Consider the following 12,390-nt stretch of genomic DNA (forward strand, 5'->3'; position numbering starts at 1 on the left):
AGCGGAGGAAAAGAGAAAAGAAACTGGGAAACTAGTAGGGTAGAGGGAAGGTGCGCGGCGGCATGGACCGCCTTTTGAACCCGGGTAAAATGAAGGCCGGGAGCTTCCTGTAACCCTCAGAGACTCAATTGCAAAAGATAATTGGACGTCCAGGTCTCAGCTCTTACGGATTTTTGAGGCTAAGATCCAGTGATTCAAATTCTTGTGAGAAACAAACGAGGAACAGATGGATCTCTGGAAGTTCCAAAGGTGCTTTTTCAAGAGGCAACTGGACTTTCTGGTTTGCCTTTGTATACATTTTGCTTCTCATCCAAAAAGTTTCTTCAGCTCTGACTGAATCTCCAAACCTCCAGCTGTCTGCAAGGAATGTAAATCCTTCAATTCCGCACTTTCCAGTCAGAGCTGAAGAAGCTTCTTGGATGAGAAGCGAAATGTCTTCAAAGAAAAAACCATAAAATCTACCATAGTTGTCTCTTGAAAAAGCACCTTTGGAACAACCATGACCTGGATGACTGAGACTCCATAGACATAGATCTCTGGAAGTTTTTACCTTACAATTTTTCAGCCCTGAATACTTTTTGGGGTGTAGGCATTTGGGACCCCATTGCACAAGCTGGATTAGTCTATTGAAGATGTGTCTAGAACTCATGACTCTGAAGCCATAAAAGGGTTAATTATACTGCTCCTAGGTTGAATAGCTGATTATTGGAATTTACTTCACAATGGAATGCAGTGATGCTTGGGCAATTTTGTTGAATGTTTTTGTCAGCAATACATCAGCTCTGGCTGCCACACGCTGAGCTATGTACAATTGCCCAGTTGGCCCCAAGGTTACTGTTCCTAAAATACATACTCATAAATGAACAATTAGTAGAGCATCAGAGTCTTCGTCCCCCCTGGCAGGTATGTAAATAAATGAAAATGCACTTTGCTTTACTTTTTGAGTAGCCAAGAGAAACTTGGAGTCAAAAGTAACTTAAAACTTGTTTTACATTCTTAAGATGCTTTTAACTGAAACTTTACAGAATTCTACAGATCTAGACCTTTTTTCTGTTCATGACCTTCAGATATATTCCATCTAGATATATTCCATATTCCTGCTAAAAAAATCTGTTAAGGAAGAAAACTATGCAGCATATTTTCCTTTAAGCAAGGAGTGTCCAATCAGTGGCCCATGGATCTCATGCAGCCCTGGATAGCAATGAGGCTCACAATATTGTAACAGTTATTTATTTGTACCCGTCATTATTTTTACAAATAACTCAAGGCATCGAACATATTCAACACACCTTCCTTCTCTCATTTTCCCCACAACATCAATCCTGTGAGGTAGGTTGGGCTGAGAGCGAGTGACTAGTCCAAAGTCACCAGCTGGCTTTCATGGCTAAGGCAGAACTTAAATTCATGATCTCACTTTTTATGACATATATTAATATACCTATATATAACACACACATAACCTGCATATTATCACATTATAATTTTATATGCAGCCCAATACAATTCTTGTTCTTCAGGGCGGCCCAGGCAAACCAAAAGGTTGGACACTCATACTTTATGCAAAGCTAGCAGCTGTTCACCTGGAAAAGCCACTATATATTTGCCCATTATACTGCCATACATGGCTTCCACATGATATTGTCTTCATCTTTCAGCACATGTGTGAGGCAGCCTTAGGTCATCCTTTGCTGTTCCACCTTTGTTTGTCCTCTTAAGCTAACAGCAGCCCAGATTCTTTCAAAATGTAAACTTTTCACCACAAGATAGAGACAATTAAGAAGGTACTAGACTACAGAAATGGATAGACTTACATTGAAAATCAAACAGAAGCATGCAATCTTTTCAGACATGGAACTTATTTTACCAGTGGTTGGAAAAAAGGGGTGGAAAGTAAGAATGGAAACTATTGTTAAGCAAATTAAATACTCAGACAGCATGATATTTATTAAGCACTAAGAAATGTAATTAATAGAAAATTAATAAATTTTATTAAAAAAACAATGTGTAAAATTGAATGAAAGTTTCCTTAGCCATTCCAAACTGGTGAGCATTCCCTCTCTTTGAGACCCAGAATACTGTCTTCTGCCATCTTTCTATCCCATTCCTTCCAGCAAAGAAAGCTGCATACAGCTATTCAAAAGCCTACAGCTCTACCTGATATTTGATGAGTTTGAAGTTTTTGAATGAGTTCAGGAATTGTGCTTTTTACCTTGTCAAATGCAACAAAGCAAGAGAGCTATATCATGTCAAAACTCTACAGCTTTCTTGGCCCCATATGTGCTCCCTTCCCACGTTATTGTCCTGACTTTATAAAAGTGGACCCAGCAAACCGTTTACATTATTTGGATTTGCATTACTAAGATAGAGAGGAGTGAATTTGTCTTGCAAAACACCCATAGTAGATACCAATCATTTCCAACCAGGGCTGGGCACACTGTGCATGTGCAGGGATGTGAAGCACCAGAAAGCCTGCTCATTGGAAAGAATCTTGACACGTCAGCGCGATCTTATTATGTATTTTCCAGAGCAAATATGGAATAAGGAATCCCCTCATCTCCCAACATGATACTACATAAAGGAGACATTTACAGCATGTGCACCTATGCCTAATTCAAAGCATCTTTTCATCCTTGTTCTTGTATCTCAGGATAGGAATAGATGTTAGGACCCCCTATATTATATAACTGCTGGATTACTACCCAAGGATCCATTTATTGTCCTAATAAGTTTGGAAGTACTACATTACAGTTTATGATGTGAAACATAAAATCACAAGCCAACATAATTATTTTTCATGCATCCATAAGGAATTTGACTAAATTAACCACTTATAAGAACGATGTGACATTTGAAACAAAACAGCCTGAATATCTCATTTAAAGAAAGGTTGCCATCTTCATAGTATCCAGACAGGTTCATCAAAAGCCAGGCCGTCCTATTGAATGAAAAATCGATTACATTAATAATTTAGATAATTGTACCAACACCTCACCCCACCACACATGGAGAGCCAATTTAAGGATTAAGGCACCAAGCTAGAAACCAGGACACTGTAAATTCTAGTTTTGCCATGGGCACGAAGCCAACTGGGTGACCTTGAGCCAGTCACTTTTCTCTCAGAAAGTAGGCAATGGCAGACCACTTCTGAAACCTTGCCAAGAAAATCACAGGAACCTGTCCAGACTGTCTCTAAGAATCAGACATGATTGAATGAAAAAAAAAATTGAGAAAACATTTCTTCTTGTCTATCTTTGTTTTAATATTATTTTCATTAAGGATGATATGTAAGGGCCTAATTCTATTTAAGATAAATTATCTTTAATGATAAAAAGAAAACTTCAAATGGCCCAAACGCAGCAAATTTACACTCTAACAAAAATGATCTTGATGCAAATCTTAAACTTATACCAACACTATATATTAAATACAACTTTTCTTTATACTGTTATAAGTTTAAAAAAGCTTGGAGAGGAGGAAAAGGGATTTTTAAGTTATTACTTCAAAAATTAAAGCAATACTATCAAGAAAAAGAGCATTAACCTTCTGGTTAATATTACGTACCCTTTATTTTTCTCTGTATAGAGAAGGAAGTGAATATGTAAAGTATTAGAATTTGCTACAAATAGTAATGAGAAACTAGTTATCTTCTGTGAGATTGCTGGGATAAAAAAATCCCCCCCCCCCAACTGTCTCATCTTTCTATCAGCGATCCACCTCAACATTGCAGGAAGCCAGCAATTATTGAGCAACTATCTGGCAGAATTAAAAGTAGTGGGTGCAGGGTGGCTTAGTTCTTGGGGTAATTCTGTAGAGATCTTTGTCTTCTTTGTACATGCTGAAATGACCACCTACTTGCAAACATGCTGGCAACTACTGCATGCTTCCAGCATGTCAAGGTTGTCTTTTTTCCTTTATATTCTAAAACTTACAGGCTCCAGAACAGTGACATCAGTCGGTTGAACTCTGGTCATGGATTTTTGAGTAGATATTTACCAGTTCAAGACATCATTAGAGGCAGGAGATAATTGTATACCTTTTATCAATCATAAAATTAATATGGTGTAGAATATTAAAATGTTGTCTAGAAGCTAGGAATGACTTTACCACCACTAGCCATGTTTTAATTATACCAGTACCTACTGTAATGCATTATATTTGAAACTGCCTTTAGTTCAAACAATACCCACAAACTAGTCAATTGCATTTTAGTTAGCAAGTTGCATGAACCAAATATCTGATTCTACTTTTGTGCATACCCATAAAACTGGGTCAATTGCATAAACCATGGCTAATTTTACCTGCAAGCATGTCATGAATACATCTGGATTTTCCTTCTATTATTCCAGATTTTTTTCAGTGTAACTCTAGACAGCCTTTTCTCATTTTTTAGCGATTGTCATTCATGTTTAAATGTTGTGTTTAGCTATACTAGTGAGTTCATAGAAATATTCATTCAACAGATTATTTCAGGAGAGTGTTCTACATTCATTTCTAGTAATATCAAGTAATATGCACAATGCTTAAAAATAGGAGTGTTTCAAATTGTAACATTGACACTTCTATAATCCCTTTACTTTGAAATCTTTTAACTCAAACATCCAAAATATCATTCCCTGCTTGGCTTTAAAAGATGGGAGATAAATGCCATTGTTCATCTTTTAGCATTTATTGATCTTATAACCACTCATTACTCCTTCAGATTTGGTACTTTATATTGCATCTCAACTTTCCTCTGATATCTAAGGGAATGCATCCAAACTCAGAAACATAATAATAGTTTAAAATGATTTTGTTCATGGTCAGTGTAGTTTAGGACTTAAGAGAGTAAACTTAAATCATGCCAATTCTAACATGCTTATCACCACATTCCCTTTTTCATCCACCCTATAAAACATACCAGTTGGAGGCAAATGCTTTGAGTATTTACATTTTGTGGAAATTTAAAGTATGAAAATGTATGCAAACTTTTTGTGTCCTATACTAAGAGAAGGGGCTTGAGAGGTATTAGGAACTGTCAAAAACACTTTTTAAAAATTTATAAAAACTAATATGATCATTCATCCCAACATTCCACTAAAAAGCTTTTTTAAAGAGAACTCTAAGATTTTATTTTTTTCTCCAATAGTAAACATTTATCATGATTGCCTAGTAATATAGAGGTATGATTATGGACAACTTGCCTTTTATGTTCAAGATTTTCTGTAAAAAATTCACAGAAATAAGCATTTGACAAATATTTCTTACAAAAATGTAATATAAAGTTGATGGTCAATAGCTATTACAAGTTAAAGACGACAATACAATATGACCAAATGGCATTTTTGGTTTATCTATAATATTGATAAATCCTCACTAAAGACTAGTAATTGGGAGAAGAATTTCTGTTGCTAGGTGATGAGGTCATAAAGCGCAATGTCATATGACCACATTAATAAGCAACAGCAACCCAGTCAGTTCCCCAGTTGCCATCATTAACTAAATCACTGCAGATTGTTAAATGAGGATCTCATGTGGTTGTTTGTTCTGACATTTTGCTGGCTTCCCCATTGACTTTGCTTGCAGGTAGTGGTAGAGAAGTTGGAAATTGCAATCATGTGACAAGGGGATACTGCAACAATAAGAAGTTGGAGCCATTTGCCAAGTACTTGTATTGCAATCATATGGCCACTGGAGAGTTGCAAGGTTGTAACTATCACTATTGTAAATTCAAACAGTTGCTAAAGGAGTGGCAATTAAGCAAGGATTATTTGTATTATTTCATGTAATTGGTCTCTCCTCTCTTTACAAATGCTTTGGCTGTTACAAAACAGAATACTTATACAAGTTTTCAGAAAAAGGACACAATAAAAATTTATTTTAAATATATTATAAAAGAAAGACCATTCAATTTGTAAAAATACTAAACTTGACATCCAAATGATTTCCAGTTAGTCAGCGATACTACATTAAAGTGCTAGACATCCTTGATTTTCCCCAACTTAAGACATTGTCCCAAGATGCACAAAATAAATACACAATTTGTGGCAACATCCAATTTAAAAGAAACTGTTAAGCATGCATTACAAAGAGGGAAACTGTTTAAGAATCCCTGAAGACTTTCTACATATGAGCTGCATTTTTCTTGCTTCTTTCCCCTTAAATCTTTCGCTGTTTAATAATATTGTTGGAAGAGCTAATGTTATACTTACTTTGGTTACATATCATGTAATGTTGTGAACTTAATGCATATAATTTTCTTCAAGATAAAAATATCTACCTACCACAACATGTTTGTATGCTTTTAAATTCATTCAAATTAAAATCCTTACCTACTAGAATGTGAAGGTATCTCTAATTGATGACAAATCTATTGGAGAGCTTAGAACAGAATGTAGTTCAAAATTGTAAGTAGACCTCAAATTGAGCTGTTTTTTAAAATGGCTATAGTGATCTAAAATGATATTTAAGGATGATAAGTTTATGTAAAACTTGTTTTTAAATTATCCAAACAGAACTACAATAGTGTCTTTAATTTAACATTTATGTACTCTATGTTTTAATTTAAGAAAAAAGAGGCATTCTGTTAAAAAAACAAAAGAAAATCAACTGCCTGTAATATATTTCCTTGGAGGTTCCACTTCCTATGTTGGAGCCCAGCTGAGATTAAACCTAGCTGGGAGAAAAGCACCTGTAGGAAGTCACCATAGGAAGGTAAAATAAATCCCTTGGGGAAGACTTGCTTGGTTCTTTTAAGATCAGTTATGAATTCAGAATACTTCAAAATCTTTAGCAATATTTGTTTAAAATCTAGTTCATTGTGATTGTTCACCAAGATACTACAACTTCTGGAAAAACTCTATGTACTTTGAGCATGTTAAGAACATTTAGAAATAGGATGCCTAGAATTCTAAACAATTAGTGGCATAATTGAAATAATGGGAGGCATAATGTCAGGCTGCACTAAAAATAATCCAAGACACAGAAACTTTGTGCAGCTCTTCAGCCAGAAATGTTGATTTTGTTACATATTAAAGGAGACATTATTCTTTATGCTAGTTTAACTTACATCAAACTAGTAATTTTTATATCAGTGTCAGTACTCTGTGAATAGTTCTATCAAACATTTCCCCCCAGATGTGAATATTTTTATATTGCAGATCTATAAGAAAAATGAAGATCGAAATAGAAACTTAAATCAATGAATTTACTCTTTGCATGGTAAAAAGAAATATAGTATGGTCTACTAATCTTCTACAGATAGCCTTTGATTTACGACAGTCAGGACTGGAATTTTGGTTGCTAAGCAAATCATCACATGTCTGAACCAGATTTTCCAGCCATTTTTATAACAGTTGTTAAGCAAATTACCACAGTTCTTAAGTGAATCACATGATCACTGAAGTGAATCACACAGCTATTCAGCAAATCCAGTTTCCCCAATTGACTTTCCTTGTTGAAGCCAGCTGGGAAGGTTGCAAAGCAGTCATGTGATCATAAGATCCTGCAACTGTTGTAAATGTGATTGCCAAACATTCAAATTCAATCACGTGACCACGGAGGGTGGTGACTCATAATTTTGAGGACAGGTTGTAAGTCACTTTTTCTGAAGCTCTCAAAACTTTGAATCATCAGTTAAATGAATGATCATAAGTCAAGTACTGCAAGTACTACAGTACTTGACTTCATCATTATTGTTATCTAGAATATGATCAAAAAATTGGCCCGACAATAACAATAAATAGCAACCACTGAACAGATTTTCTTGTACTATTCACATTTCTGGTATAGAAGCTATCAGATCCTCAAGATGACTAAAACAAGTACCACTGTGAAAAAGTATTCAAGAATACATGAAGATGTAAACAGTTTTCTTTTAGCACAGCCCTATTATTAAGTTTATATGCCACCCATCTCATAGTTCGAGGCAACTAGATCTGGGGAAGGATGCTTAATATCCCATATAATTAATTATATTTTGATATGCTTGGAAATTCACTGGAGAAATTAGGGTTAACATTTTCATATTTGTGTGCCACCATCTAGTACTAATAGCCAGTCAGGATGTCCTGTGAAGATTAATACCTCCCAACACTTGTAAATGAAGTGAAATGTCAGAACCCAGAGATTCTCAGATTTTCTAAATTATCCATCATCTTTCCATCTTGCAATCTGAACTTAAAATAACATCATACTGTCAAAATATCACTAACTGCACATAGTACATAAGTCTTGTACATTTCATACCTATTTTACTCTTGTCCAGCAAGGCACTAGGAAATTGTTCAAGTTTAAGCTTTTGTTGTACATTTGCATTTTAAAAGGCACTTCTTTATTTTAATGATGCTGTTATGTTCAATTTTACTGAAACTCTAATTGGTCAAGTGTATGTAAGAGTTTTCTAAACCAAACAGTTCCCTGTAATTATGATCTTTAGTTGGCTTCCAAAAATTCATATAGCATCACAACTGACCACAATATTTCTCTTCATAAAAGGTAAAGTCAAAATGGTCAGTTAAAACTATACTGAATCGCTGCAACTAAGTGAGGAACCACCTATTTACAATCATTTAGAATGCCTTATGGAATAGCAGATAAAATGGCAACATTGTAACAATTTTATAACTGCAAGCTGTCTCCAGGCTCAAAAGTGTGGTTGTGTGTATGTGATGATCTATAAATAAAGTCCTATGCAACTTGGAATGAGGCTATTTGAAGGACTGTTCTTTCTGAATATTCCTTGGCTTTTAGATCTTTGATAAATGTCTTCTTTCACTCCACCACCAAGAGATGGGAACTCAAGAAAAGGCCTTGTTGATGTCTGCTACCAGAGTTTCAAGTTGCCTGTCCCAAAAAGTCATCTTTTCAATCAGTGGGTAAAAGTACCGTTATTTAGACTTATCTTAAAGTATATTTTGACTACTAAATTAGGTATATATGCTATTGTTTTCATCATACAGCTATAATTATATTTTACATTTTAAATGTAATATTTGTATAAATTCCTGGAAAGTTTTTATGTAGGATTTAAGTCTAATAAATGAATAAATACAAGGTCACAGTACCCACTATTGTTCTGTAGACTTAGCACCGAGAGATCTGATCCTCATGTAAAATATGCTTGCTACTTGAGGTCAAATAGTGTGACTCTGAAGTATTCCTAGTAAAATTGGGAAGCTAAATTTTTATTTTTAACATAACTAGTTGATAAATTTCCAGAGGAAGTATTTACATACATGCAATCTGGAAAGTTTATAGAACATGTTTTCATGATTATAAATAAACATGAATGTGGACTAATTATTTACAAACATGGTAAAATGAACGTTCATTACTCAACTAGTCAATTGTTACTATAACAAAACTTTAAAGAGTTCTAAAAGAATCATTAGTATTAGAAATCAAGAATTACTAATCTGTCAATTTATTTGGTAAAAAAATGACAGGTATTATATTGCTGCAGAGAAATCAAAATTTTTCACTATCCTCTTAAGATCTAAATGGATTGACAAAATTGCCATGTTAGATGCAAGAGCCATAATTATAACCGGATCAGGAATATGCATTAGGAAATTCAGTTAAAATCTGACTTTATTCTTAAACTTGCCACATATGGCTTATTCAGTGTCTATCTATTATCACAGATATTTGGCATTCATATCTGTGAACATTGTTTGAACATATACTGATTGTTATGTATTATTTAGTCAGGCCCATCATGAAAAAACAAACATCAAGTTAAAATGGCAACTGGTCATGTACACCAGTGGCCCCCAATCTTTTGGGCACCAAGGACTGGTTCCATGGAGGCAGGTTTTTCTGCAGACCGGACAGAGCTGATTTTGCATGCTGCCTGCATTGCACAGATGGGGCTTTGCTTGTTTGCGCAGCCTGATTTCTGGCATGCTACAGACCAATGCCGGTCTGCAGATTGGGGGTTGTGGACCCCTGATGTACAGTATTTACTGCTGCTATTACTATAAATTATGGTATGCAAGAATAACACTACTAAGTTTATTCTTGTCTTAAATTGACATTTTACTGTAATCTACATGTTTCCTGATGTTTAGTTACTTCAGTTATTTAGAAATTTTCAGTGATGTTCATTCTTGCAATTTTCTTAACTAAGAACCAAAAAAGGAAACAAAACAAAAGGAATTGGATAATTAAAACTTGAATAAAAGACATTTTCACATGAATTCATTTTTGAATTCTAGCTGTGTTCCTCTATACACTTCACAGGTTGTCACTGTTTCCAAATCTATAATTATAACAATGTAGACTTCTAGACTTCTTGCTTAATGGAGATGAATTATCCAGAGACATAGATGCAGCATCATCAAAGTAAAGACTGGCCTGATAGTCACTCTCTCCTGAGATTCTCCCTTTTTCATTTTTTAGAAAATTATTTTTTTAAAAATTGTCATATCCCCTGTAAAAATTATGACTGTAATATTTACATATAAATAATGTCTTTAAAGATCAAGATTCTTATTAAATGTTTCCAAGACTGTTGAATTTGTATGTTCAAATATCCATTGTTGTGTTGGAGATGAAGGATTGCACATGTTCATGAAGATTTTTCGATCACTTTCATTACAGTCCATGCAGCTGCCACTTACTGGGTGATAAAGTGTCTTGTCCTGAGGATGAAAGTTAAAATTAGTCTCACTACGTATACTGTTTTATTGTTTAAATAAGTTCCTAAGCAAGTTTTGCATAAATAACTTTTTTCGTATCAAAAGTCAATATATAATCCAACAGACTTTATTGGGAAGCATGTTTTGCAAAAGAAGCACATTGTTAAATTTTTGAAATTATGATGGTATTTGCTCCTTCTTGAATCTCTTCTTCTGAACAACATATTATTAATAGCTCCTTTTGTTTTTTATTATTTAAGCAAAAAATAAAGTATCATCCAAAATGTTACAAGATGATCACACCATTTGATGCAACTACATGTACTTACTTTGCGATATTTCCATAGCTGATTTCCTTTCATTCCATGACAGTCATAAAGGGTGATTGGGCTATTGTGGGAAATAGCATCAAAACAATATTTCTTTGCGTGTTGAGGGTCTCCTGGACGGATATCCTCTCGCCAGCTGAATGTGAATACCTGTTTAATAAACATATGCTATCAGAAATAAATGAGAAAAAAGATCATTTTTTTTCAGATAGTTACTTAATTTTAAATTATTTTTGGACAAGAAATTAGACATTTATCAGTATAAAAGGCTGCCATTATATGGTCAAAGATTAACATATTAAGATTTTTTATACTGTTATGAGTCTTTCAATCATTGTCTTTATATAACAGAGAGGAATTATGCAAGAATTGATGCCTTAGATGACTTAAGTCATCAAAAATTAGAATCTAATCTAGTTGATATATTTATGTCTTCTGCCTCTTGACAGTCATAGACAGCTATAGATTGGATCATGGCCACTAAGATTATTTCGGCAATGGTATTACTGCCAGTACTAAGAAGAATCGTGTATGTGCCAACATAAGCCCATTGGCCTATTAGCACTCAGATATTCTATTAGTGATAAATGATTTTACATTTTGTGACAGAATTAGTCATTCTAATTCAGTTTTCAAGAACATCTGCTTTGAGATCCATGAAAGAATATTCTGCAAAGCCTTCATACTTAGTGATTTTTGAAAGATTTCTGAATTGTATTCATTTACATTTTGCAAAGATTTGCCAATTTCTAATGGTAAATGCTACAGTGATGGAAACACAAGTGTGTTTTATTGGTGTCTAGGTGGCAGTGAAAGTGAGGTGAAAATATCAGATGTCTGATGGGAGTTTTGATATAGTCTCTTGTCCATAACTCTATAATAAAAATATCATCAACAAATCTTAGTTTTAGAAGACAATTTAGGCGGAGCAGGAATTGAGGAAGCATTGTTCTAAATAGTAATATTGCCATAATGTGATGATATATAATTTCCCCAAGTTAAAGTAATTTTTAACCCTCTTCCAATTGCTCTATGTATATTATGTGTATATTATATGTATACTATGTAAACATAATACTATATTTACCTGTTAGTATTATATTTGATTTGATTTTTTAAATTCTGCTTTTATTACTTCATAACTTAAGATGGCTTAATACTTAATACTTCTTCCTCCAATTTTCCCCACAACAACCCCGCAAGGTGGATTGAGCCAAGACAGTAACTAGCCTGGTCACCCAATTGGCTTTGATGCTTAAAAGAGGTGGAACTAGTTTGATAAAGTAGGCAATAATATAAGGAAATTAAAATCATTTGTTACTACACTATTTAAAAGATCACAAAACTATTTCATTAAAGAAACTGTTATATTATTTCAACATTTGCATAAAATGTTAAGTTTTGTGACAAATTCTGAAACCTCAAAAAATGAACCCCCATTTTTA

The 12,390-nt window shown here is 34.1% G+C and overlaps 1 protein-coding gene across 1 annotated transcript in view; it reads right to left on the minus strand.

The window, feature by feature from the left end:
• Positions 1–5,824: 5,824 nt before the first annotated feature.
• The window catches only part of GALNT10 (polypeptide N-acetylgalactosaminyltransferase 10), a 61,679-nt gene continuing 55,113 nt past the window's right edge, over positions 5,825–12,390 (minus strand). Inside the window, exons 11-12 of the mRNA XM_026685778.2 lie at positions 10,946–11,095; positions 5,825–10,619 (exon numbers count right to left, since the gene is read on the minus strand). Coding sequence (XP_026541563.1) covers positions 10,452–10,619; positions 10,946–11,095 — 318 coding nt within the window. The 3' untranslated portion in view covers positions 5,825–10,451. The remainder of the gene's footprint in view (positions 10,620–10,945; positions 11,096–12,390) is intronic.

The sequence above is a fragment of the Notechis scutatus genome, chromosome 2, assembly GCF_049901735.1.
Source record: "Notechis scutatus isolate UNSWTSFEM ecotype Mainland chromosome 2, rNotScu1.2, whole genome shotgun sequence".
Classification (NCBI taxonomy): Eukaryota; Metazoa; Chordata; class Lepidosauria; order Squamata; family Elapidae; genus Notechis; species Notechis scutatus.